The sequence below is a fragment of the Lepus europaeus genome, chromosome 1, assembly GCF_033115175.1.
Source record: "Lepus europaeus isolate LE1 chromosome 1, mLepTim1.pri, whole genome shotgun sequence".
NCBI classification, from domain to species: domain Eukaryota; kingdom Metazoa; phylum Chordata; class Mammalia; order Lagomorpha; family Leporidae; genus Lepus; species Lepus europaeus.
In genome coordinates, this window is record NC_084827.1 from 10,752,501 (window position 1) to 10,780,397 (window position 27,897).

The window sequence follows — 27,897 nt, forward strand, 5'->3', positions numbered from 1 at the left end:
TCCACTTGTTTTGTTTTTACTTTTTAGATTTTTTACTTGAAATGCAGAATTACAGAGAGGCAGAGGCAGAGAGAGAGAGAGAGGGAGGAAGGGGTCTTCCAACCAATGGTTTACTTCCCAGATGGCTGCAATGGCCAGAGCTGATTCAAAGCCAGGAGCCAGGAGCTTCTTCCAGGTCTCCCATGCGGCTGCAGGAGCCCAAGGACTTGGGCCATCTTCTGCTGCTTTCCCAGGCCATAGCAGAGCTGGATCAGAAGTGGAGCAGCTGAGATGTCGGCACTGCACTGCAGGCAGTGGCTTTACCTGCTACACCACAGCACAGGCCCCGGCTGCTCTACTTCTGATCCACCTCTTTGCTATGGTCTGAGAAAGCAATTGAAGACGACCCAAGTCCTTGGGCCCCTGCACCCATGTGGGAGACCTGGAAGAAACTCCTGTCTCCTGGCTTAGGACAGGCCCAGCTCTGACCACTGCAGCCTTCTGGGGAGTGAACTAGTGGATGAAAGACCTCTCTCTCTCTCTTTGCCTCTGCCTCTCTATAACTCTGCCTTTCCAATAAATAAATAAACCTTTTAAAATAAACTATTGTGAGCAACAACTGTTTTATATTTTCTGCAATAAATTATTCTCTTTTAAAAACATTTATAATTTTGTTATTTATGTCTAGTTTTACTGCATTGTGATTTTGAAGTCTCAATAAAATAAGCTGTTTGGAATTCATTGTGATTTGTTTTGAAGGCAATTTTTATAAATATTCCATATATTTGAAAGGAACATAAAACTTCATTTAAAACAATGTCCAAACAATTTATAATATACCTTTCAAATTTTCTATATTCTTACTAATTTCTCTTTTATAAATTACAGAAAAAGGTATGTAGAATCTCTCATTGTGATTTTTCAATTGTTTCTTCATCATTCTTTATGTTTTATGGATTTTGAAACCATATGTTAGGGACATCAAACCTTACTGTTTTCATAACATTGCATTCATTTTGGCCTGGTAATGCTTTTGCACTAAAGATTTTTTTTTTTTTTTGGGGGGGGGGCGGTGTTGTGGTGTAGTAGCTTAAGCATCTGCCTTAGAAGCTGGTGTCCCAGCTGCTCCACTTCTGATCCAGCTCCCTGCTGATGGCCCTGAGAAAGAGCAGATGGCCCAAGTGCTTGAGCCCTTGCACCTTCATTGGAGACCTGGAAGAGGTTCCTGGCTTCTGGCTTCTCTTCTGATCGGCCGCCGTTTTGGCCATTTGGGGAGTGAACCAGCAGATGAAGACCTCTCTCTCTCCCCCTCCCCCATCTGTAACTCTGCCTGTCAAGTAAATAAATATATTTTTTAAAAGATTTACTTATTTATTTGAAAGTCAGAGTTAGAGTTAGAGAGAGAGAGAGAGAGAGAGAGAGAGAGAGAGAGAGAGAGAGGTCTTCCATCAGATGGTTCACTCCCCAATTGAATGGCCGAAGCTGTGCCGATCCAAAGCCAGGAGCCAGGAACTTCTTTCATGTCTCCCACATGGGTGCAGGGGCCCAAGGACTTGGGCCATCTTCTACTGCTTTTCCAGGCCACAGCAGAGAGCTGGATCGAAAGTGGAGCAGCTGGGTCTTGAACCAGCGCCCACATGGGATGCTGGCAATTCAGGCCAGGGTGTTAACCTGCTGCGCCACAGTGCTGGCCCCAATATTTAAAAAAAAGTTTTTTTCCCAATAGGACTGATGTTCCAGTTATCTTCTGGTTACCATTTGTGGGTTTTTTCCCTAATTATTTGCTTTGAACTATTTTGCACCCTTAAGTTTTAGGTATGCTTCTTGTCAATGGCATATCATAAGATGTCAAGCACTATTTTATCCTTCTCTGGAAACTGAAGCTAAGGCCCAGAGCCCAGGACAAATGTAAAGTGTCCCACGTGTTAATTCCGGGACAGCCACCTCACGACTGGCGAGGCACTAATACCTTCTCCCCCGCTCCACAAATACAAAGATGACTGTGAGAGATTCTTTCCCTTTCTGCCAGGTGAGCAGCTCTTGTTCTCCTTCAGTGGAGCCCCGGGTGTGGCTCGTTTCCTTTCCTCACTGCAGAGGAGAGCCCTTGATGTTACCCCTGGGGGGTGTGCACACACTGGGACATGGAAGTTAGTGCAGAGGTTCTGAAGGAGCAGCCCAGCAGAGCAGGGAAAAGGTGGGGCTGCTCCCCCCACATTCCAGGTTCTCTCAGCAATGAGGCTCAGGGGCTTGTAAGCAGGGGGAGGGACGCTGAGGTTGTCCATACAGCCACAGGCCACAGGATGGCGTGCCTGCCCAAGGGAAAAGTTAGGGGCAACACTTCCCAGCTCCCTCGCTGGCACTGATTTTCGGCATCAGAGGGGTGTAAAGTGAAGCTGAGCACTACCCCCAAGGAAAGCTCACCTACCAGCCACCTGGTTACCGCCATCCCTGCAGGGGCCCAGTCACAGGTGGAGCCAAGCCGCACGGGGTCCCACATCAGCAGGCATCGGTACTCCCTCCTTTTTGGATCCTCAAAGTTGGAAGTGAGAGTTCGTGAAGGCCTAGGCTACAGTCTGGGGGAAGGATTCGAAGAGTAGACCTCAATCTCACCCAGTGCCAAGCTGCTGGCACCCCAGACAGAGCTGGCCGGAGCTGGGGTGGCAGGCACGTGGGCTCTGAATGGGGCTTCACACTGAAATTCAAATATGGTTCCCACTGAGAGTAGAATGAGACTCCTCTGTGACCACATGTATTGGAATTCTGACAAGATGTCATTTAGGCACCAAACTGCCAGTGAGAAAAAAAGGTTGACAGAGCACAATTTCAGGGCAGTTACTGGAGGAGAACTATTTTGTGTTTACGCCACAATGAATCCTCCCCTAAAACTTCAAAGTGAAGAGCTGGATCTTTGTTTTGTCTTATTATCTGACAATTTGTTTTTCAACCACAAAGCTTATTTGTAGTGAACACAGATATATGTGGATTTCTCCACCATTTTGTTTTGTGATCTTTCCTTTGCTTCTTTCCCTCTTTCCCTATCTTCTTCAATCAACTTTTTCTCATCCACCTGGGAGACCCGCCAGATCGCTGCCTCCCCACCCTCCCGACCCTGGGGGATGTATTTAGAAGCATCAGCAACAAAGACACAGGTCTAAGAATGGAACCCACCAAACCGCCTTGGTGCTGGTTAGGTTTTATTTTAACAAGATGTTTTCTGTCCATTTGTTTTTCAAAATATCAGTTATATCAATATTAGAAGTGTAAACAGGTACAAAATATACAGTACATAGAAACAATTTTCTTAACTAGTCTATTGCCTAATAAAAGTACGCATGAGGGAGCTGAACAGATGGATGCCAGGGCCTCTCCTCCACAGGGAGATGAGTTACTCTGGGAGAGGACCAGAGGCAGAGTCAACAAAACAGGAATGGGTGTTCGTGTGGTAGGGACAGCACTGTGGTACAATCAAGAAACCTGGGCCTGTTTCTCATTCCAGCCTGAAGAGAACAGGCTTGGGAGCAAGCCGCAGACCGGGTCCCCAGCTCTCACGCTGCCTTCCGAGTACCCCGTGCAGGGGTGCGTGTACTCACCAGGGAAGCTGGGGCGCAGCAGGACAGCTGCTGCACCCAAAGTTTCTTTGAGGCTTGATGATCTGACTCATGCAGGTGCGGGATCAATCTTTTTAGAGGGTGAAAATGAAAACCTTTTCTCCCCAAACTGCCGCTCCAAGGGCAGGAGCAGCGTCCCACTGCGGCCCTTCTCAAAGCCTTCTCACTGTGCACCCACCGTGAGACTGAGACGTGTCCCCTTTGAGCCTTAACTTTCTCATGTCTCAAAGGAAAGAATGCCTGCCTGCTGCCTCCTGGAGTCAGGGCGCCCGTCCCGCCGGAGGCATGGGGCAGGAGTGGGCAGTGGCAGCCACACTTCGCTCTTGGCTCCGGGGTGACCACCAGATGTCTGCGGGCTCCACTCCTCGCCTCGGCTTCTTCACCCTCCCAGGACCAACACTGTGGCTTTTGACAATGCTGCTTTATAGCCCGGGACTCACTCAACAGGGGACATGGCCAAGTTCCCTTCAGAGAGGTACCCCCAGGTGGCCCCAAATAGGGAAAGGTCAGGCCAGGCCAGGCCAGCAGTTGAGGGGACCTTTCTGGATGAAGAGGCAAGCTGGGAGTTGTAACAGTGGCTCCTGGGTGGGTCCTTCCTGCCGAGTGGCAGCCCATGTGCAGACCTGCCCACCCTGGCAGAGCAGGGCCTCAGCTCTCTGGGGGACCCACCCCTAGCAGTCAGTGGGGCCGGGGCCTTCCGCACCTCCCTCCCCAGCCGCCGGCTTCCCAGTACTCACCTGTCGTCACTCAGCAAGACACAGCTAGTGGTGCCCTGAAAACCAAGAGCCTGCTACAGAGTCAAACCCGCGCTTACTATTACTTTGCAGCTTTTTTTTTTTTCTTTTCCCCTCAAGAATTAAAAACAAACAAACCAGTTTTGCAATTAAATTACTTAAAATTCTACGGTGCTCAGTTTCACAATCAGAATTCTACCTGGGTTGGAGGCGGAAGCTGCACTGACAGTCTCGCGTTTTCCAGTGATGAGTTCTGCAACTGGGAACTCCGGTTCCCACCCGCGTCCGCCGCTGCCTCTGAGCTCAGCCTCGCCCTGCTGTCTGCAAGAGGGATTTTTACACTTGGGGCTCACAGGTCCGCGCCGTCGGCGGGCCCCAGGACACTTAGGCCACAAGTCCAGTCGGTCACAAGCTCTGTGGAGGCCAAGGGTCCTTTGGTCGCGGGGTTCTTGAAGGGGTCCGGCGGCCCCGGGGGCAGCGGCGGGAGCGGCTGGCCGCGGGCCGGCGCCTTGGCGCCCGCCGCGTGGTTGCGCTGGTGCTTGCGGAGGTGGTCCTTCCGGATGAAGCTCTTGCCGCACACGGTGCAGGTGAACGGCCGCACGCCCGTGTGCGTTCGGTAGTGGTCGATGAGCTTGGAGCGCTCGGTGAAGCGCTTCTCGCACTCGGTGCAGGGGAAGGGCCGCTCGCCCGTGTGCAGCATGCGGTGGCGGATGAGGTGCGCGGGCCGCGTGAAGCAGCGGCCGCACTCGCCGCAGCGCAGGGCGCTGCCATCCCGGGCGCTGCCGCCGCTGCCTCCTGCACTGCCGCCTCCGCCTCCGCCTCCACCTCCGCCGCCGCCGCCGCCGCCGCCCGAAGAGGCTGCTGCCCCGGAGCCCGCCGCGTCCGGCAGGCCGCAGCTGCGCTGGTGGGCGCTCAGGCTCACCTGCAGCTGGAAGCTCTTCCCGCACGTGGCGCAAGTGAAGGGCCGGCCCCCGGGGGGTGCCGCCGGGTGCTTCTTCAGCCCCGGCTTGTGGCCGAAGCCCTTTGTCCGGCCAGGGTATTTACAGGGCTCGTTGAAGGGCCGTGGGGCCTGGCTAGGGTCCAGGATGGCCTCTCCATTGTCCGGGGAGGAGTACGATAAACCCTCCGGCCCGGTCCTGGGGTTCAGGCCCACTGGAGGCTTACACCGGAAGTTCCAGCCCCACCGGACCCCACCAAAGAGCCAGTCCCCGGGGGCAGTGTCCTCCTGGGCCACGGCAGGGCTCAGGTCCCCCATGTCCCTCTCGGGCCGGGCGGGCTCCCGCAGCCCCAGCACGGCGTCCTGGCTGGGGAAGGAGCTGCCCTGACTCTCCCAGGCTCCTTCTTGGACAGGGCTAGGGAAAAACCTCGTGGCCTGGCCGGGTCCGAACAGGGCCCCGTGAGCCTCCAGGTCAGTGGGGTGCACAGGTGTGGCCACCACCTCCTCTTCCTGCACTTCTGTTTTGATCACAATCTTTACATCTGCTAAGGAAAACAGAAAAGCAGCAGTCATTCGGGCCCTGCCTGCCGACAGAACGAAGGGTCTGGCGCTTTTACCGGGACACGCAACAGCTGCTCAGCCCAGAGGCACCACGCTGGGTGCCGGCGGCCCAGCCTTAGGACCAAACCCCTGAGGAAGACCCCCCCCAGGCTGCCTCACACCCAGAGGATGCTGTGTCCCCACACCTGTCACATCTGTTCCCAGGGTCTGTTTTCACCATGGCTTTTGGTGCTAGTAGTGAATTTATCCTAAGAATGGGTTCTGACCGATGGCTGTGTTGCCAAGGGGCAGAAGCATGGCCGTGGGGTTGAGACGGCTCTGAGGCTGTGCCGCGGCTGGGCCACGCACCCACTGCTCTTCAGGAACAGCTCATCGGTGGACACCCCCTTGGCAGGCTTGTATGCCGATCAGCCAGATCATGTCCCGAAGCATCTTAGCATGCCAGGAGGCCACTAGCTAAGGATAAACACACAAGTGAATGTGCTTTCTTTTCTCCATGTGAACTTGAATTTCATATCCTGAGGTGTCATATCTGGGATCTTGGCTTGTGGCACATTTTTGGGGGTGCTAAAATATGGCAGAAATGCTTACTTAAAGTAGCAGATAACCGGCCTTCTCCATGTAAGTAAAGAGAACACTAATGCACCTGTCTTTGGTAGTGCGCCAGTAACTAAGGAATGGCGTGGATCTGGTTTGGTTTCTTCCACGTTGAACCGCAGCCACTGGCCGCCTCGTCCAGGAAGAGGCATCTCCTTCAGGGATACCAGCTTATCAGATCAGGCTGCTCAGCACTGCACCACAGAGGAACTGTCTGAAGGCTGGACAGCCCAAGACAGGAGTACAGGGCAGGATGGACAGAGTCACACGATCACAGGTGACCGACTGCCTGCTGGCTGAAAGGTTAGGTGCCTGGGCCGAGGCTTCCCCCGGCCGCCGCGGCCTCCCCTTCGCCCAGCTCCCTGTACCTTCCGTGGAGGCTGCCGTGTTGAGCTTCAGGGTCCCGTCCGAGCACGCAGAGGAGGGATGGTGGGGAGGGAGATCTGCCTGCCAGGACGTGGGCGGGATAGTGGTTGAAAAGGTGGAATGGACGCCTGCGATGGAGAGAGATCAGAGGCCGTAGGTCAGGGGCAGGCCAGGGAGCCGAGGGCAAACATGGGAGAGGGGAACGGCTAAACCCCAGGAGCGCTCACTGGAACTTTTCTGAAGGGCCACGGTGACCCGGCCTCTGCCCCTCCTCTGAAGCCCCTGGAAGCCCCGATGTCCCCCACTGACTCACAGTCCTCCTGAATAGGAGGCCAGTGGTGACCTCACTGCCCGGTGCCGGGGGCGGGCACGTAGCTGACCGAGGGGCTGAGAAATGCCCAGGGACAGCATTGCCGAGCTCCGAAGGCCACCAGGTAGGTGTCCTCTGGGGTAGCTCCTGCCTCCAGGTGGGAAAAGCCCAGCACTGGCCAGGACAGCTCCCCCCATGCTGCCAGGGGCCTTCCTGTGTCTGCTCCCCATGTCAGGTACTTACCGGAGGTAGCCTCTGTGGAGATGTCTCCTGCTCCGGAGTCCAGCTGGCTGAGGCCCCAGGGCTCCTCCCCAATATCAGGCTGCCCGGCTGCCCAGGCCTCCACGCCCAGGGCCTGCTGCTCCTGCAGCTGGAGCTCACCCTCCTGCTTGATCTGCATTAAGAGGTCAGGGGCAGGAACCGGGGGAGCCGAGCCTGGGGAAGGGACAGTGTGTGAGCTTGCAGCATCATGGCCCCGTGGCCCCGGGGTAGACACATCCCCAGCTGGAGAAAGGGACTCAGGTCTCATGAGGGTCTGACAGCCTACGAGCTGGGGGAAGGGAGTGCCTCAGCACACAGGGCCTCCAGGCAGAACGTGAGGTCTCCTGGGATTAGGGATGGAGCAGGATGGGAAAGGCTGCAGGAGAAATGCACATTCTTGGGGACAGGCTGCTGGTCCACAGGGAGGCCTGAGCCCTCCTGGGCAGTGCTGCTCTTCCGTTAACACGGGGAAGCCAGATAAACCGGAACCACCATCGCTGCCCCTGCCCCCAGACCCTCTCTCTACGTACAGGTATTTAAGGGAGCCCAAGACAAAGATTCTGGATATAAGAATCAAGGAGCAAATGCAAAGCCAAACCCAGAGTTACAGTGGAATGTGCATGACCCACACAGCTGCTGGGATGGGATACACGCTTTCAGGACTATGCAGCAAAGAGCCCTGTGGCTTGACATGCCCAGTCTGTGAAGCAGGGGCTAGCAAACTACATCTATCTGAGGCAGCTATCAGGAAGCCGCCCACTGACCCAGGGCTAAGCAATAAATCAGAATCCCATGTCCACATGAAATTCATACTACACACAGGTGCAGAGAAGCTAAGCCGAAAATCCACAGGAAAACTGGCTGAGAGCATGGCAGCTCAGGAGGACCCAGCACAGCAAACGCAAACCTGCCCCACGAAGGCACCCCTACACGGCAGGCCACAAGGGGCTCCACTGCAAACTAAAACCAGGAGGAAAACTAAAACTTCACAAACCAAAAGGCTATGAGAATCATGGCAGAAAGCACTTGCAAGAACTGCAGAAGAGAGGACACTGAATGATACGTGACCTACGTCTAAAATATGAAATGAGGGAATACGACCTCCGAGACAAGAACAGCAAATTATTTTTTAAAAGGTAAATTTGAAAAAGAACTAAACAGGCATTCAAGAAATGACAAAAGGAGTCACACAAATTAAAAACATGATTGATGACTTAACAGCAGACTGAAAATAGCTGAAGAGAAAATTAGTGACTTGGAAGACAGATCTGGGAAAATAATCCGAAGCACAGCACTGAGAGATAAAGAAGTGAAAAACAGGACAGAAAAGAAACATGGAGGACAGAATGAGAAATTCCAATAGAGGCAGGTAGAAATATCGAAAGGAGAGAATAGAGAAGTAAATGACAAGCAGTAAACAAATAATGGCTTAGAATTTTCCACAACCGAAAGCATTATGAGCCCATAGTACAAAAGAACACACTAATACTCAAGTAGGAAATGAAATAAAGTAAACCAACCAAGACAACACTTACATAAAATGGAATAAATTCCATTTATTCCAGAGGCAGAGGGAAAATCTTAAAAGATACCAAAGACAAAAGAAGGATATTTCAGATGGAGAGATTTCCTTTGGCAACTAGGTCATCAGAAAATAATAAAATATTCTCAAATGCTGAGGGGAGGTATCTGTCAACTTATTTTATGAGGTTACTTTAATTTGATTGCAGAAACTAGAGACAGTATATGAAAAAAAAAATCTGTAAAATGACCTCATTTATGAATAGGAGTGTAAAAACTCTAAATTAAAAATTACAAATCAACTTCAGCAATGTATTTAAAAAAATAAAAAGTAATGCATTATAAACAAGGTGGGTTTAACCTCAAGGATAAGTCAGCACTAGCAAATATAACTCACAAAATTAATAGAATAATGTGAAAGTAACATAATCATCTTAGCAGATATAAAAGCAGCATTGAGCTCTTTTATTTTTGGCATATAGCTGGCTACATCTGCAAAGAAACACAGAAAATCCTCCCAGTATAGAATATCTAAAAATGATGGGTGCCGGATTCTGTACCGGTTGCTGCACTTCCATTTCAGCTCTCTGCTGTGGCCCGGGAAGGCAGTGTGGAGGATGGCCCAAGTGCTTGGGCCCTGCACCCGCATGGGAGACCAGGAGGAAGCACCTGGCTCCTGGCTTCGGATCTGCCATTTTGGGGGTGAACCAACGGAAAGGAAGACCTTTCTCTCTGTCTATCTCTAACTCTGCCTGTCAAAAAAATAAAAATGATGGGCAAGATATAAAAAGAAATATTTTATTCTAATGTACTCTTAGTGAACTAGCATTTTTGATGTGTGACTTGGGAATCGAACCTGTATTTAGGAAGCTCCCCAATGTGGCTCTGATGCACATTAAAGTTTGAGAAGTTCAAAATGTTTATGGAAAAATAGAATTAAAAAATAAATTTGGTTGCAAAATTTAAAAAAAGGGTTCATTTTCATCTATTGAAAGGCGGATAAAGAGAGAGAGAGAAAGAGAGATTGATCGTCCATCTACTGTTTTACTCCCCAAATGACACAACAGCCAGGGGTTTGCCAGGCCAAAGCCAGGAGCCCAGAACTCCATCCAGGTTTCCTGCATGGGTAACAGGGGCCCAAGTACTTGGATCATCATCTGCTAACCCCTCAGGTGCATTAGCAGGAAACAGCATTGGAAGTTGAGTACCTAGGACGTGGGCATCGTACAGTGGCTTAACATTGCGGGTCACAATGCCTGCCCGATTTTTATATCCATAGATTTCTCATAATATAAACTTCCATAAATTTTTTGAAGACCCCAAATACAACTCCAAAACTGGTGCCTATATCCTAGACAGTACCCCAAAGTATCAGGGTATGGGGGAAAGAATGGTAGAACTCCTTATATTCATTTTTATCTAAAAAGTAGAAATGATTGCTGGGGTTGGAAGGGCTGAAGGAGTGGAGGCAACAACTGGTTACCTGAGAAGGGGCACACGAAAATCTTCAGGGTTGATGAAAATGTCTTGACTGTGGTGACAGTCACATGGGTGTAAACATTTGTTAGGACTCTTTACGTTTTAATTAACCCTTCAAGAAAGTTAATTTTAAAAAAATTAAGCATGGATGACCTACAAATAAAGTAAGGAAAACAAACAGAGGCCGGAGCTGAAGAAAGCCCAAGTCAACGATGGCAAATTGGGGACCACTCCCTGCCCTCCCTGCATCCGAATGCACTCTGCACGCCTGGGCGAGAGGAGTGTGAAAAGCTCGCCCTGGAGATATCCCTCACTGCATAAAACCTGCGACCAGGAAGGGCAATATTCCTGGCGGACTGAACTTCCAACGAAAATCAAAATCAAAACCTGCCCCTTGGGGCTGGCGTTGTGGCCTAGTGGGTTAAGCCACCACCTGGGATGCTGGCATCCCACATGGGCACTGCTTCACCACCTCCCTGCTAATGCACCTGGGAGAGCAGCAGAGAACGGCCCCTGCCACCCAGGTGGGAAATCAGGAGGAAGCTCCTGGCTCCTGGCTTCCCTGGCTGCCGTGGCCATTTGGGGAGTGAACCAACGAATGGAAGCTCTCTTTCTCTCCCTCAAATAAATAAAAATAAATCGTAAAAAATTAAAAAATAAATAAATAAACCTGCCCCACAGAGGGAGACTACCTGTCCTGACCCTGCTCAAGGCTCGGGGGCAGAGGCCTCTTCCCTTGGAACTGACGCCCGCAAGCCGGCACTCAAGGGTACCTGGTGCCAGGGGAGCAGCAGAGGCACACACGCCACATTCCCCAGAGGAAAGCGTTTCAACCGGTGAGCCCACAATTCCCAGCCACCTCCAATAAAGTCAGTGGGCACCGCGGCCTGGGAACTGACCTGCAGACACTCTGGACGCTGGAATTACCAGAGAGAACATAAAGTTTGAGATACTTAGGGAAATAAAGGGGGCAGAGAAAACGTGAGAAACGAGACTATCGAAACTGGCTAATCAAATTTTGAAAAATAATCAAATCTAACTTTACAACTGTAAAATAAAATCAGTGAAATGGAAAAACCCAAGGATGGAAACAATGACAGAGAATGGTGGGCTAACTAGAAGCCAGATCAGAAGAACGTATTCAGACTCAGAAGTAAAACTGAAAATACGACGAGGAGGTTTGAGGAAGTTGCAGAGTGAAGGCCTAGAGAATGGGGCTCAGACAATATCAAAGAGAAAGGCCTGGAGACTTCCCCAAGGTTCAGTACCTGAGCAGGACAGAGGGAAAGGAGTCCACACCCACACACAGCGGTAAACAGCAGGTCACTGCCGACGAAGGCCTACCGCAGCCAAAGAGACAGACTGCCTACAGGGGTGATGACTGCACTGACAGCCGGCTTCTCACAGCAGCAGGAGCCAGAGAGAGGGCGGATGGTTTTAAAGGCTAAGAGAAATTAACAGTCCAACTGGAATTCCACCTTTTCAAACACAGGAATAAAACAAAGATACTTCAGATACACTCCACACAAACACACGCTGAAAGTTCATGCGCATCAGACACACAAAATGTAACTTCTGAAGGAAGAACCATTTCTAAGAGCTTCCCTAAGAGAACATAAACTAATGTAAAACTTTCAAACCAATTAAAAATAATAGTTTGGGAGCTGGTGCTGTGGTACAGGTTAATCCTCCGCCTGCGGTGCCAGCATCCCATATGGGCACCAGTTCAAGTCCTGGCTGCTCCACTTCTGATCTAGCTCTCTGCTATGGTCTGGGAAAGCAGTAGAAGATGGCCCAACTCCTTGGGCCCCTGCACCCATGTGGGAGACCCAGAGGAAGCTCTTGGCTCCTGGATTCGGATTGGCACAGCTCCGGCCGTTGTGGCCAATTGAGGAGTGAACTATCGGAGGGAAGACCTCTCTCTCTGTCTCTCCTCTCTTTGTGTAACTATGACTTTCAAATAAAAATGAATAAATCTTAAAAAAAAATTTTAAAGAAGAAATAAGACATCAACAAAAGCTTGTAAAAGGGGCTGCCACTGTGGAGTAACAGGTAAAGCCACCACTTGCAGTGCCAGCATTTCACCTGGGTGCAGGTTCGAGTCCTGGCTGCTCCACTTCTGATCCAGCTCTCTGCTATGGCCTGGGAAAGCAGTAGAAGATGGCCCAAGTCCTTGGGGTCCTGCACCCACGTGGGAGACCCAGAAGAAGCTCCTGGCTCCTGGCTTGGCTTCGGATCCGCACAGCTCTGGCCTTTGCAGCCAGTTGGGGAGTGAACCAGCGGATGGAAGATCTCTCTCTGCCTCTCTGTAATTCTGCCTTCAAATAAATAAATAAATCTTAAAAAAAAAAAACAAAAAAAACCAAACTTCGTAAAAAGTAGAGAGAAATAGGGTAGTGTAAATTGGGGCCAGTGTTGTGACATAAAAGGTTAAACCACCACCTGTGATGCTGGCATCCCAAGTGGGCACTGGTTCGAGTCCTGGTTGGTCCACTTCTAATTTAGCTCCTTGCTAATGCATTTGGGAAAGCAGTGGAAGATGGCCCAAGTGCTTGGGCTCCTGTACCCATGTGGGAGACTGAGATGGAGTTTCAGGTTCCCGGCTTCAGCTTGGCCCAGCCTCAGCTGTTGTGACCATCTGGGGAGTGAACCAGCAGATGGAGGATCACTCTCATTGTCTCTCCTTTTCTGTCACTCTGCTTTCCAAATAAATAAAACAAACCTTTAAAGATTAAAAAAGAGAAAATGATAGGAAGCCCACACACAACAAAAGGAGTAAATTAGTAAGAAAATAAGAATACAAGAATACAGAGAGCCAGATGTTGGCTCACTGAAGAGACAAGTAAGCCAATGCATCTTCAGCAAGATAATCAAGAGAAAAGGAGACAATACCATAGTCAATCTGAGGAATGAGGAAGGGAACACAGTTAGGGATGTGGTGGAGATTAAGATAAAGAGGAGGAGCAGGCTAAGCCACGGCCTGGGAGGCTGGCAGCCCCTATGAGCACCAGTTTGAGTCCCAGCTGCTTCGTTTCTGATCCAGCTCCCTGCTAATGTGATTAGGAAGGCATCAGCAGATGACCCAAGTGTGTAGGCCCCTACCCCCACACCCCTAGAATAAGGATGGCGTTCCAGGCTCCTGACTTCAGCCGCACTCAGCCCCAGCTGTTGTGGCCATTTGAGGATTGAACCAGTGGATAGAAGACCTCTCTGTCTCTCCCTCTCTCTGCAACTCTGCTTTTCAAATAAATAAAATCATTTCCAAAAACAAAGAGGAGGGCCGGCGCCGCAGCTCAATAGGTTAATCCTCTGCCTTGCGGCGCCAGCACACGGGGTTCTAGTCCTGGTCGGGGCACCGGATTCTGTCCTGGTTGCCCCTCTTCCAGGCCAGCTCTCTGCTGTGGCCAGGGAGTGCAGTGGAGGATGGCCCAAGTGCTTGGGCCCTGCACCCCATGGGAGACCAGGATAAGCACCTGGCTCCTGCCATCGGATCAGCGCGGTGCGCCGGCTGCAGCGGCCATTGGAGGGTGAACCAACAGCAAAAGGAAGACCTTTCTCTCTGTCTCTCTCTCTCCCTGTCCACTCTGTCAAAAATAAAAAAAAATTAAAATTAAAAAAAAAAACACAAAGAGGATACTATAAATGTTATTCCAAATAATTTGAAAACTTCAGGGAAATGGACAAATTCCCAGAAAAATTACAACTTGTCAAAAATTTTTAAAAAAGATTAGACAACCCTAATAGCACTGTAACTAAAATTAATTAAATCAGCAGCCAGCAGTCTTCCCTACATAAACAACTGAGGTCCAGGTGGCCGCACTGGCGTTTTCTAGTAAACATTCAAGGAATAGAGAATTCCAACAGTACACAAACTCTTGGAGCAAATGAAAACAGAAGGAACACATCACAGCTTCTATCTTTAATGCCACAACCACTTAAAGACAGTCTGACAAAGGAAAATTACAGGCCTGCTTCACTCAGGAACAAAGATTCAAAAATTCTAAACAAAATAATTAGGTAATATGCTAGATCCAGCAATGTACGTAAAGGCTTATGACCAAGTTAGCTTTACTCTAGGATTGCAAAGTTGGTTCAACATTAGAAACTAACACAATTTACTACAGTAGCAGGTTGGAGGAGAAAACCATCTCAATACATGCCAAAAACATATTTCCTAAAATTCAACAGTCATTCCTGTTAGAAACACCTAGCCAACCAGAAATATAGGAAATTACTTTAGCCTGCTAAAGGGTATTTGTAAATAAGACCTTTCGCAAATACTATACTCAATATGGATAAGTTAAAAAGTATTCTCTTTAAAATCATGAACCAATAGGAAACTGTCATATTATTTCTATTTAAGATTTTCTGAGCATTCTGTCAGCATAAGAAAGCAAGAGAAAAATAAACCCCAAAGATTTGAGAAGAATTAACTTCTTATTAATCATAAGTGATACGACTATTTTTCTGAGAAGTTACAGCACTAATGACAATTTTCGCTGGATTCCTGGATAGAAATCTTCACCTGAAAGACCAGCACACTTCAACACACTGTCGGGGATCCAGGGAGCTCATCTATAACCAATGTTCTTTCCAGTCCTGGATTTTTAACAAAGAAAACAAATGAGGAAGGCAAGTGAGACTAATCTACTTTTATCACTGATAATTCCGAATGTAGCTTTTATCTGTGAGCAACAGGGATTCTGAATGCTGACCTCAGAATCAGAAAGTTAGCTACTGTACAGACAGACCTGTCCCCAGCAGAGCTGCAGCTGCTGACCCTGGAGGCAGCAGTCCAAGGACTGTGCCCAGCCAGCTCCAGCGAGGGGACAGCCCACGCAGTGCGCAAAGGGCAGAGACTGGAATAGTCTCCGAACCGAGCTCCCGTCCAGGAAACAAGCAGGCTTTCACACGCTCACTGCCCCCAAGGCTCCAACGTACATCAGCAACAATTAGAAAATGAGGGAGGAAAAAAGATACCCCTGACAGGAGTGATTAAAACACAACAATAAGGAACCTAGGACCACACCTAACAAGAAAACATCAGGGACTTTTTGGGAGCACTGAGGCTTCTGGGCCCTGCCAAGGGCAGGAAGAGGCTACTCATGAAGAGCCTGACTCTCCAAGGTGCTTTACGGACGGGATGCAGTTCCAACTAAAACATCCCCGGCTGGGTTTTCCTTAAGACTTGGTAAAGCAATCCACAAGTGTCCCTGAAATAGCAGAGGAAAAGACGAGCACGGTGCCAGTGAACGGTAACCAGGGCTCCCCCTCCTATGGCATAGGCCCCTTCCTGGCGGACTATGAATTTGAACACAAACAGCAAAATCTTCAAACTTTTAAGAGGAAATATCTGGTGTTGTATGTTCTAGGACCTCGAGGGAGGGAAAAGTTCCTTACCTGTTGAAGGCGCATCAAAGACAAGACTAGGAAATCCAAGCACACTGACATGAAAAGCACCCAATCTTTAAAATACCCCATAAATGGAGAAGATAACAGCAACACACAGAAGGGGCAGAGAAGCACATTCAGAACATGTAAAGAACTCTTGCGAATCTAAGTAAAGGAAAAACCAAAGAAAAACGGACGAAAGACATAAATGGGCACACCTCAGAAGAGGAACAACAGATGGCCCATAAATAAAGGATCCAATCATCAATCGGGAACATGCAAATTTTAAGCCACTTCACATCTACGGGTTGGGAAGAAATGAAAATGGCAGTTCTGAGGCTGGGGAGGGTGGGGTTCAGCAGGAAGTCCCGAGGCCCTCCCGGTGAGAATGCCAGCGGGTCCCCTAGCTTCAGAGACACTTGGATGCCAAACAGGCCCCTCTCCTTAGCCCCAGCAGTTCCCTCCTGGGTCTGAACCTAGAGGAACTTTTACACAGGAATAAGAATTTTCCCAGGAGCATTTCCTTAAGAGCCATGTGAAACAACACAAACACCCACCAACTGTAGAAAGAATGAATGCACTGCTACAAAGTATAAAATGGTGAACATCTGAGGATGAAGGAACTACAGGTGGCTCTCACACATGTGCCCAATGAGAAGAGCCACTGAGAGAGTGCATGTGGTAGGATGTTCAAAGACAGGTAAAGCCAAACAATGGTATTTAGGAATAGAGAGGGGAATGAAATGTAAAGCAAAGGACTGATTCTGTTTATTTACAAGAGGAGGCAAGGGGCGACCAAGGCCCGGAAGGTTCTGGCTGTGACCCATTTCTCATGCCGGGTGTCTGGAACGTGAGCGTTTACAATCTCTACTTAAAGGAATCTCGTTCTGTATGTGTTTTGCCTGTTGTAATATATAACACAACAGTAATGTTTTAAAAGAAATAAAACAAAGTATTTAAAAAAACCACAAACACTTGATACAATATAACTCTAATTCACAATAAAAACTTCTGGCTAGTCAGAAGTAGAAGGAAATGTCTTTAAACTAAGAATATCTTCAAGGCACTGTGACATAGTAGGCTAAGTCTCTGCCTGCAGCGCCAGCATCCCATATGCACACTGGTTCGAATCCTGGCTACTCCACTTTGTATCTAGCTCCTTGTTGATGGCCTGGGAAAGCAGGGAGCTTTGGGCCCCTGCGTCCGCTTGGGAGACCCAGGAGGAGCTCCTGGCTTCAGAATGGGTCTGTTTCGGCCATTTGAGCCATTTGGGGAGTGAACCAGCGGATGAAAGACCTCTTTGTCTCTGTCCCTCTGGCTGTAATTATGCCTCTCAAGTCAATAAATAAACCTTTTTTTTAAATAGATGATTGACTCTTTTTAAAAGATGTATTTATATATTTGGGAAGCAGAGTTAGAGAGAGGCAGAGGCAGAGATAGAGGTCTTTCACCTGCTGACTCACTCCCCAAATGGCAGAGCTTGGCAGATCCAAAGCCAGTAACCAGAAGCTTCACCGGAGTCTCCCACATGGGTCCAGGGGCCCAAGGACTTGGGCCATCTTCTGCTCTTTTCTCAGGCACATCAGCAGGGAGCTGGATCGGAAGTGAAGCAGCTGGGACTCCAACCAGTGCCCATATGAGATGCCAGGCACTACAGGCAGTGGCATTACCCACTATGCTTTAGTGTCGGCCCCATACATAAATCTTTAAAAAAAAAAAAAAAAGTCAACAATATACCTATACACCAGTAGTAACTATTTACAACAGGCAACTAATTCCAAAAATCCCATTTACAATAGAAACAACTCTCAGGAGAAAACCGTACAATCTTATTCAAGCACACAAAGAAGCCTCCAGTGAGTCTTCCCATGGACAGAAAGGCTCAACGTAGTAATGAGGATGATTCTCCAGAAATCATAAAGTAAACTTCCAACCACGTTTTCTTGGGAACGCAACCTAAAGATTCTGAAATTCATATAGCAGAACAAAGAGTGAAGAAAAGCTAAAAATTTTTGAAGAACCAACAGGGAAGGTTTGTTTTACTAGCTGTCAAGACTTAACTATGCTGCTAAAAGAACAGAGGATTGGCACAGAGGGTGTGAGATCCACACAACAGAACCAGATCCACACACAGAAAGCAGTTCACCACGGAGCTGGTGGCGCATACCAGTGGGGAGGACTCTGCTGGAAAATCAGATGTCTCTGTGGGGAAAATAATTAAATCCTCCCTTGCAGTTTACATAAATATTAATGATAGATGGACTAAATGTGAAAAGTCAAACTTTAAAACTTTTATAAGAAAATATAAGAGGGGTCAGCACTGTGGCATAGTGGGTAAAGCTGCTTCCTGCAGTCCTGGCATCCCATATGGGTGCTGGTTCGAGTCCCGGCTGCTCCACATCCAATCCAGCTCTCTGCTATGGCGGGAAAGCAGTAGAAGATGGCCCAAGTCCTTGGGCCTCTGCACCCACATGGGAGACCTGGAAGAAGCTCCTGGCTCCTGGCTTCGGAATGGCACAGCTCCAGCCATTGCAGCCATTTGGGTAGTGAACCCGCAGACTGAAGACCTTTCTCTCTCTCTCTCTTTCTCTCTCCTTCTCTCTGTGTAAACCTGCCTTTCAAATAAATATTAAAAAATATATAAGAGAATACCCTTCTGACCTTGAGTGAGGCAGGCAGGCAAGGAATATCTATGACAGTAAAAGCACAGATCATAAAGGGGCAGACTGGTATGTCTGCCTGACAATAAAACCTTCTATAAAAGAACTACAAAGTTAGAAGACCTACCACACCCTGGGAGAAGATGCTTGTAATGCAAGTAACAGGTATTTGTTCTAGATATGGATCCAGAAGTCTTCAATCAATGGGAAAATGAAAGACAACTCAGTGGGAACACAGAAAAAGAAGATCAGGGCTGGCGCTGTGGCACAGCAGGTGAAGCCGCCGCTTGCAACGGCAGCATCCCCTGTCAGAGTACCACCTCAAGTCCCAGCTGCTCTGCCCTCGATCCAGCTTCCTGCTAGTGCACCTGGGAAGGCAGCAGAAGTTGGCCTGGGGGCTTGGGCCCCCGCCACCCATGTGGGAGACCCAGACGGAGTTCTTGGCCCCTGGCTTTGGACTGGCACAGATCAGGCTGTTGCAGCCATTTGGGGAGTGAGCCAGCAGATGCAGGAGCGATCAATTAATCACGCTTGCTCGCTTTGTCATTCTGCCTATCAAGTAAATAAATCTTAAGAAAAAAAAAAAAAAAAAAGAACCACAGGAGAGGAAATCAAATAAACATAGGAAAAGAATTCTACAATAGAAACAACTTTAAGGAGAAAACTGCAAAATCTTATTCAAGCACACAAAGAAGCCTCCATCCAGACTGGCAAAAATTTCATTATGAAAAGTGGACAAACAGGTACTTGATATCTACTGGCAGTAACCACTGGGAGAGCAGTCTGGAAGTGACAGAGGTGAAAACAGCACAGCACCCTGGCCTGTCCCTGAGGAAACATTAGCACACGGACACCGAGACACAAAGATGTACTGCAGTGTCACTTGTGATAATAAAGAGCCAAAAATCGCTTAGGTGCAAATCAATGCAATAATGGAAAGTAAATTATAATATAGTTGCATCTGTTCAAGTGCTTAATGTGTTAAAAAAAAAAAAAAAAGCTTGCTCTATACAGATCAACCTGGATAATTCTGAAATGCAGAATGAGTGATAATATAATGATATTTATTTACATTATATCCTGTTTATGGCTACAGATGCACACAGTTGATATTTAAAATGTGGATAGAAAGGATTATACATCAACTTCAGGACAAGTTGTCACCCTAAGGCAGAATGGGACTAGGAGATCCAAAATAGGATTTAAATGTCACACACACCCTTTGACACACATGCTTTAAATTATGAAACAGTACATTCAACAAATACATAGAAAATTCCTACTCGGTGCTACACAGTACTCTAGGTGGCTAAATGAGTCTATGAGTAAAAAAAGATAAACATTTTTGTCCTTTTGAGATTTACACCCCAATGCAATGAATCTATAAATAACGCGTGTGTGTGTGTAAAACAGATGACAGTATCTGAAATGAACCAATCAAACCAGGAGAGGAAAGTGGAAATCCTGGATGAGGGAGGGTGACTGGGGGAGTCCTGTCTAAGCGAAGGCCCGAAGGAACTGAGCCAGAACTACTCGAGGAGTGCTCTGGGCAGAGGGCCTGACCGTGAAGACTCGCGGGTAGGGCAGGCCTGCAGCCTGGCTATGTGCTATGTGGCTCATATGGGAAGACAAGATGTGCACTTTTCTAAATTAAAACAAAAAAAAAAAAACAAAAAAAAAAACGCTTTATTTATTTTTTCCTTATTTAAAAGGCAGGGAGAGAGAGAGAGAGAGAGAGAGAGAGAGAGAATGAATATGAATGAATATCTCCTCCCATCTACTGGTTCACTCCCCAAACACCCACAAGAAGAGCTGGGTCAGGCCAAAGCCAGGTGCCAGGAACTCCACCTGCACCTCCCATGTGGGCGGCAGAGACCCAAGAACTTGAGCCATCACCTGCTGCCCCCCAGAGTGTGTGCTTGCAGGGCGCTGGGAACGGGAGTGGAGCTGGGATTCGGACCCAGGCGCTCTAAAATGGGATGCAGGCATCCCAAGCGGTGTCTAACTGCTGTGCCAGATGCCCTCCCTGGACGTGTGTTTTAAAGGGCTCCCTCGGTGGGGTCAACAGCAGACACCGGGCAGGAGGGCCTGGGGAGCAGGGTGGAGGCCTGGATGGACTGTGCACAGATCTGCAGAGAACTGGAAGGACAGAAGGCAGCTGGAGGGGCGTGTGGGGAATGGAGATGGAGAAGGGGTGCACAGTCATCTCCAGAGACAGGATGGTCTTGGGGGTGGGCAGAGAGGGGCCTAGCACCGCTTGTGAGCAAGGGTACTGCTCCCAGCAAACCTGGGGTCGCTGGGTGTGGGCAAAAGAGCGCCACAGGGAACCAGGGCTTCAGGGAGAGCCAGGGCTCAGATGGTGCAGGAGCAGGTGGAACACACAGATCCCGGGGGCTGGCTGAGCACGGGGAACTCCGGACAGCACTGGAGGAGGATGGTCTGACACAGGAGGGAAGGAACCAAGTGGGTGTGAGGGCTCAGCTGAGTCTGCCTGCATGGACAGCGGAGGACGGAGGAGACAGGGGAGCCACGTGGGACTCCTGCTGATGACCCGAGGTGCATGGTGGCGACTGAGTGCTGGTGGGGTCTCGCCAGTGACCAGCGTGGTTCCAGGCCCTTACTCACGCCCACTGAATCTTGTAAATACAGTTGAAGCAGCCCCGAGACTCCTGCCCAGGTTAAGAAGCCGGAAGCCCCTGTGTCACGCGCCTCTTTCCGGGCAGAACGTGTTCTCGTCATGTCTGTCCTCCAGCTCTCGGCACTGTCCTGGACTAAGCTGGTGAGTGCACTAATGAATGGACACGGGTTTCATCACACACGAGTAACACAGGTGTTGGGGGGGAAGGGAAACCCAGGGAGCCTACTGGAGGCGGCAGGGGTCGAGCCTGGAAGAGCCGGGGTCTCCCCAGTCAAATGAGACTGTCATTCACCCTGCAACCTGGCAAGGCCTCCCCTCCTGTGCCTACCTGACCTCGGCTTGACTTCCAAAGGTGCCGACTGGCTCCACCCTGGCACCTGGGACCCAGATGCACCCTCAGTAAATCTCCGGTTCTTATCACACTGAACCACACAGCGACCAGGGGGCCTGCGCTCTGCAAGTGCTAACGGGCTTACGGGAAATTTGCTTCTTGGATGGCAGCAGGGCTGATGCTTCAAAAAATTATGAATGAATTAGATTTTGCCTGCCAGACTCTGCCACCTTCCCTATCAGTGCCTTCCTCTCTCTTGTCCTAACCCTGTGGCCAAGGCTGTCTCCTTCCTAGACTGGGTTTGCTGCGTGTCCTTTCCACCTCGGCAAGGACTGGTCCCTGGAGTGCTGGCTCAACAGGCTGGAGGTTCCAACTCCGTGCTGGTCAACAGGCTGGAGGTTCCAACTCCGTGTGAAGCACTGGGATTTACAACGAGGGAGTCGGGAGTTTGCTTGGCGCTCCCTGGGCAGGGGAGAAACATCGCGCCTGGCCCTCTGCTTCCTGTTCCCACTGGATGGATCCCCTGGAGTCTCCCTGGCCTTCTCTCAACCCCTCACCTGGGCTTGGGTCCACAGGAACATCCGGAATCTTGGGGCCAGTGCGCCGCCAGGTGCATGGCTCCTTCCCTTGTTCAATCTGGGAGAGAACCTCCGGCTTGGAGATGGCATAGTCTGAGGAAAGACAGGAGGGCTAGCTCGGGCCGCGTTCCAGGGAGAGCTGGGGACAGGCGGCCAGGAGAACCAAGGTCGTTCTACAAACTCAATGTCTCGGTTAGTGCCAGGCAGTGGGTCTCAGCCATTGGCAGCTCTGTTCCCTGGGGTGACATTCAGCAAATTCCGGAGACAACCTGTCAGGGCTAGGGACTGGGGGAGAGGGACTCCTGGCTGCTGACAATCCTGCGGTGCACAGGACGGCCTCCCCAGCCCAACAAGCACTGTGGGGGCCAAACCCCGAGGAGCACTGGGACAGCCTCCACACGGAGCAGCAGTGTGCTTCTGCAAACCAGAACAAACCGTCAGGCCTGCCCCGCCCCCGTGCCCACTAAACACGCCTTCTCGCCCTCGTCACACTCGGGCGGCCTCACAGGTCAGCAGCGTCTGGGGAGGCAAAGCTCTGGGCCAGGAAGAAATGCCCACTGCCTGCAGCCCAGTCTGGCCATCTCCCGCTGACCCTCTAAAGGCCACACATCTCCATGGGAGACGGCTGAACAATCTTGCCTAAACGTGGGGTCACTGACACACTGCATCCGGGAGATGTAGGAACTTCTCCAACTCCAAGTCTCCACGAGCACAGACATGGCCATGCTCTGGGCCTGGCTGGCAGAGGGGCCCCACCTACCCAAGCTGGTGTCCCCAGGGCTCATCCCTGGCAGCAGGAGGAGCAAGCTCCCTGCAAGGGAAACGTTTCTAATGATTCACCTCTCGCTGGGGTCAAAACAGCCTGCATGAAGGCAGGGGTCTGAGGGCTCGCAAAAGCCCGTGCAGCAGGAAAGTGAGCGTTGGGCCTTACCCAGGGAGACCAGCGTCTCATAGTTGCCCCTCATCACGTGCTTGTACAGCTCCTTCTGCCAGTCCTCCAGCTTGCCCCACTCCTGCTCAGAGAAATACACGGCCACGTCATCAAAGGTCACGGGCACCTGGAACCACAAGGGTCACACTCACTCGCCCAACACTTACAGGCGCGGCTCCTCGGGCTCCCCCACCCCAGGGCACCCACGGGCTACCTTGGGGACCTCCCCCTTGCTGCCTGGGGGCAGCCGCAGGATCCAGAAGTTCCTGTTGCGCAGCAGGTTCTCCACGTTCTCCAGGCGCCGCTGCAGCAGCCCGTACTCCTGCAGCAGGGTGCCCAGCACGGCCCACTTGCCCTCCAGCTGGCTGCCGAACTCCACGGCCGTCTTCTCGCAGTCGGCCAGCTTCTTCTCGGCCATGCCGGTCCGACCTTCTAGGGACAGCAAGCGAGCTGCCTGCGATTCAATCTTCCTCTCCATGGCCTGAATCGTAGCCGCCATTGTCCACGGAGAAATCTTCAGGAAAGAAGAAAAAGAAAGCAGCATCACCTGTAGCACCCACTGTAATTCCTCGGTCTGTTTCCCCTGGGCGTGGGGGAGCTGGGGTAGGACAGGAGAGCCTGCGCTGGGTTCCGGGTCTCAACCTGGCGGCCTGTCTGGGGATGCCTCTGGTAGACCTAGGCACTTCCTGCGCACTGTGCAGACTCCTACCTAGGCACCTGCTAACCCCCACAGCAACTTCCTGCATGCTCCCTGGAGCGACACTGCTCTGTTCACAGCTCAATGTTTGATGCCTGGGAAGCACCGGGTGCAATTTTGCTACATAAACAGTGACTTAGCACTGCGGGGGCATTTTCATGGAGAAATGGAAACCTGCTGATCCACCCCAGCCAGGCTGCGTTCCCACCCTGATCACGCAGGAACTGTTAACTGCTGATGCTCTGGCAAAAATAAACAGCTTCTTCACTTGAAACGGCACAGATGAGAGTCTTGTTCAATTTCCTCCAAAGCATCTCACCTCCCCTTTTCATAAACAGACAAACCTAACGACCCTAGGGCAATGTAACTTCGTCTCCTCTTGACAAGTTGAAAGCTCCACTAGCTACTAGCTTAAAGAGCTGAGTGTTATTTATTTATTTATTTTTTGATATGGCAACCATCCAGAGATTCTTTTTCTTTCCCAATTCCCACCCCTCTCAAGGTAAAAACGCTGGTCTCAGACACTTTTGTGGCTGCACCCAGGATCAGCCTGGCCAGGAGCTGAACTTTCACATACAAAGCAAACACCAGAACACCTGATGCTTCCTTGTGATTGGCAATAGCCACAGGGCGGCTTGGGTGGCCAGCACTTGGGGACAGGGAAGAAAGTGCACATCTTACTCTGGGTGGGGAGTGCCTAACATACATTTGCAGCTGGGGCAGAGAGGAGGTCCTGGTACTGGCCTTCTCCTATCAGGGACTGGGCAGGCGGATGGGGGGGTGGTGGCAATGGTTCCTTTTTAACATTCTGGGGAATCACTCCTAAGCAAAATGCTGGTGACCACTTGCAAAATAAAGAAGTGACTACTAGGAACCAGCGTGCATCCATTTAGAGAAAGTCACTGAGAAGTACATTGTGCATGGACACCTCAGGAAATGGAGACAAAAGGAGAGTTTGGGCACAGGCAGGGAGAAAAAAAATCTGTCCAGGACAGAGCTTAAGAGAATCTATGGTTGCGGAGCAGGTGTGGGAAACCCTTTTCCTGCCAAGGCCATGTGGATATTTATAACATCACTTGCAGGCCATACACAATTATCAACTGAAAAATTAAGCCTGCCATAGATGTATTGAATTTCAAGTCTTGCCTGTGGTTGCCTTGGCAGGGCCAGACCAAAGGATGCAGCCGGCCTTACGGGGGACCAGGCCAGGCGTTCCCCGCCCCGCTGTAGAGGGACCTGAAGAAGGTAGGACTACAGCTGGGTCTAGGATGGGCGGTTTGGGCCAGGCAGAGAGCTGTCTCCAGGGGAAACACTGATGGGTGTGCAGCAGGTGGTCCGGCCCTGGCACCTTTCCCTACTGTAGCAGGCTGGCACCCTCTGGGCTCCTGTGAGTCCACCGTCTCCTGACGGCCACCTTGCCCCCTTTGCTCCTCCTCCCCCAGGCCAAATCTCTGCCATACAACCCCAGGCTCCCTCCTCACCCCTGAGAATCCTACCCGCCCCCACCCCCAAGTGCAGTTAACAACCTTTGTGATGCAGAGGGCACCCGCACAAACTCCTCCTTGACTAAGACACTAGCCTACAGCGCCTGAACAGGGCGCACTCTTCTCACCACTGTAACGGTGCAGGAAGCCCTACCTAAGGGCTCTGTGGCACTGTGCGGGGATGCTCCGCAGGGGAGCCGAAGGGAATCCCTGCTCGGCTCCCCACCCACAGCACTGGGAGCAGGCATTCGGCCCCCTGCCAAAGCCTTCTTCCCCAGGCCCACGGCCGCCTTCTGGTCTGGTTCATGCCCTGCGCTGTCCCATCTTTCTGCCTCACTCCCAGAAGGGCTCCACCCGTCGAGCTCAGCTGGATGCAGCCCTAGCCTTCTGGGGGAGCCCCGCTCGAATCGCAGAAGCGGAGCCCCGGGCCAGGAAGGGCACCCCCCGGCTTCCAGCTCCACGCCAGCGCTCGCCGTGTCTCGCTTGATCCCCGCCAGGGTACCTGTCTGCTTCCCCACCATCACAGCCCCTGTGTCTTCCGCACTTGCTCGCTGTGCCATCCCGGGCAGGCGGACCTCTCTAGGCCTCCGGTGTTCCTTTTGTATTGGCAGTACCTACCCCGCAGGTTGGCTGTGAGGACAAGATAATGGCTACACGGGGCTGAGCGCGGCGCCGGGCTCTGCCAACGGCGGCGACTGCCCTCGGCGCCCACCCGGACGGGCGGAGCGCGCAGCGCGGCTCGGGGTGTGCGGAATGGAAGCCGGACACCTCCCAGGTGCCACCAGGCCGCAGGGGGGGGGGGGGGGGGCTGGGGGAGGGAAGCTCGGCAGAGAAAGGAGCCGCGGGTGGGGGCGCGCAGACGCGGAGCCCCGCGGGCCGAGGGGAGCTGGGCGCGGGGCGGCCTCCGGCGCGGGGCCGGCCGTTCCGCCCGCGCTCGGGCTCGGCCCGGGGTGGGGGCCCCGACCGCGGGCGCCGTAGGCCCCGGCGGACCCCGCGAGCCGCTCGCGCGAGCGCCAGGCCCAGCGGCCCGCTCCGGCCCCCGGAGCTCCTCCGCGGGGCCTGCGGCGCCGTGTGCCGGGCCCGGGCCGCCCGGGGTCCCCAGGCCCGTGCGCGCCGCGCCCGCTCTTACCGGAGCCGCGGCCGCCTCGGCCATGGCCCTGCGCTGTCCGGCCCGGCCCGGAGGAAGTCGCCGCCGCCGCCGCCGCCGCGCGCAGGCCCGGCCGCCGGGTCCTCTCCGCAGGCGGCTCCGGCGCGGTCCTGCCCGCCCCGCCGCCGCCTCCTCGGTGGCCGGCCCGCCGCTCCGCCCGCAGACGCGCCGCCGCCGCCGTCAGCGCCCGGCCCGTCCACACTGCATCCTGGGAGCCGGCGCCGCGGCCCGGCCGACGCAGGCCCGTGCGGCTTCCTGGAGGCAGCGCGGCCGCACAGCCCCACCTGCAGCCCGAGAGGCGAACGGCAGCGCGGCGCCCGCCCGCGGCCCCACCCCGCCCCGCCCCGGAGCCGGGCCCGCACCGCCCGGTCCCCGCCGGCCGCCCGCGCAGCCCCGGCGGCGCAGGCTTGCGGGCCGGGGTGGCCTGCGGGGGCCCGGGCGGTGCGGGCCCCCGAGACCGCGGCCAGGCCTCGCGCTCGCCCCCGCGGCGCCCGGGCGTGCCTCAGGCCCCGGCCTGGGAGATGTGCGCTTTATTTTTTTTTTGGACAGCTCTGCCTTCGGCCCGAGATGGAGTAAACGCTTCCAACAATAGGATCACAGTTCGGTAAAATCCGGGTAGGCAGCCACTTGCAATTTGCTGTCACCTGTGCGTCGGAGTGCCCGTGTTTCATGGAAGGGGCAATGGCATACAGTACCCTCATTTGAAATTATTTCGGAGAAGAATTCGATATTCGAGGAGCAGCCTGTGCGGAATAAATGCCATTGTACATGCACTTTTTTTTTTTTTTTTTTGCTGTGGGATGGTGTGCATCGTATGTTAGGGAGGATCATCGACACGTGTTTATTTACAACACGCATGTACTTCATGTGTGAGAAGCACGTGTCGTGTGTAGTCTGAAGCGTGCCTACCAACGTGCTCTAGTGTCCTGGAGTGGGAGCCCGCGGCGTGTTTCCGTTCATTTTCTAACCTTTTCGTCAACTTCTGCTTTATCTTGTGGTGACAGGAGTAGGGTGTTGATGGTAGATACAGAAAGACAAATACCGCACGTTCTCTCACTCCTGTGTTGGAGCTAACACCGTGATCTCATCCGGGGAGCGGTGTGGGCGGGAGGGGATGCAGAGGGGATGGTTGGGGGCACTGCAGGTGGACACGAGCAACAGCTTCTAATGCTCTAGAGCACGGTTAGTGCAGTATTTCAAAATATCTAGTGCGAAGGGTTTTACATGTTCCCAACACAAAGGATACATTTCGGAGAGGATAGGCCGGTGCCTCTGCTGTTACACACTGGATACACTGAAATGTCGCCCTGAACCCGTAAATATGCCAGTTACTATGTGTCAATAGAAACAGCTTTATTAAAAGGAAAGTGTCAAGGGGAGAATAAAAAGTATCACCAAAAGACATTATTTTTAAACAAGGACAGAAAGAAAGGTAAAAGTCCTGAGCCCGGAGTGGGGCCCCCCTGTGGTTACAAAGACGCATTACCTCTCAGGATTTTGCTAGGGTGACTCCCCAAGAGGAACCTGGCTAGCACCGGGGTCCAGACTGTTGGGGCTGCCAGGCCTGGCTGCCTTCTCTCCCACAGCCTGGGTCCAGCGGACAGCCAGCCGGAGGATCAGCCGAGACATGTCCTATTTGTGCCTGCAGTCCGGAGCTGTGGTGGGAGACGCTGTGGCCGAGAGTATT

General features: G+C 51.8%; 1 protein-coding gene across 4 annotated transcripts; it reads right to left on the reverse strand.

Moving 5' to 3' along the window:
• Positions 1–3,150: 3,150 nt before the first annotated feature.
• ZNF746 (zinc finger protein 746) lies at positions 3,151–26,257 on the reverse strand. Of its 4 annotated transcripts, none has more exons than XM_062193946.1 (7): positions 26,193–26,257; positions 23,097–23,396; positions 22,883–22,964; positions 21,931–22,044; positions 7,336–7,527; positions 6,785–6,910; positions 3,151–5,800 (listed from the first exon to the last, which is right to left on the reverse strand). In XM_062193946.1, exons 1-7 carry the CDS (start codon positions 26,214–26,216, stop codon positions 4,671–4,673), a joined length of 1,968 nt encoding a protein of 655 aa, XP_062049930.1. In that variant the 5' UTR covers positions 26,217–26,257; the 3' UTR covers positions 3,151–4,670. The 4 variants fall into 4 exon arrangements, with proteins under 4 accessions (XP_062049930.1, XP_062049869.1, XP_062049860.1 ...); XM_062193885.1 differs by having other exon boundaries at positions 3,151–5,803; XM_062193876.1 differs by having other exon boundaries at positions 22,883–23,009.
• Positions 26,258–27,897: the final 1,640 nt, after the last annotated feature.

Excerpts from the sequence above, each read along its gene's own strand:
- ZNF746 (XM_062193867.1), bottom strand. The coding sequence starts at position 26,216 with ATGGCCGAGGCGGCCGCGGCTCCG. Across the intron at positions 7,528-21,930 it reads TCCTGTGGACCCAAGCCCAG|GCTCGGCTCCCCCGGTTCCT; the intron begins GTGAGGGGTTGA and ends TCCCTTCCCCAG. Across the intron at positions 6,911-7,335 it reads CTCCACAGAGGCTACCTCCG|GCGTCCATTCCACCTTTTCA; the intron begins GTAAGTACCTGA and ends TCTCCATCGCAG.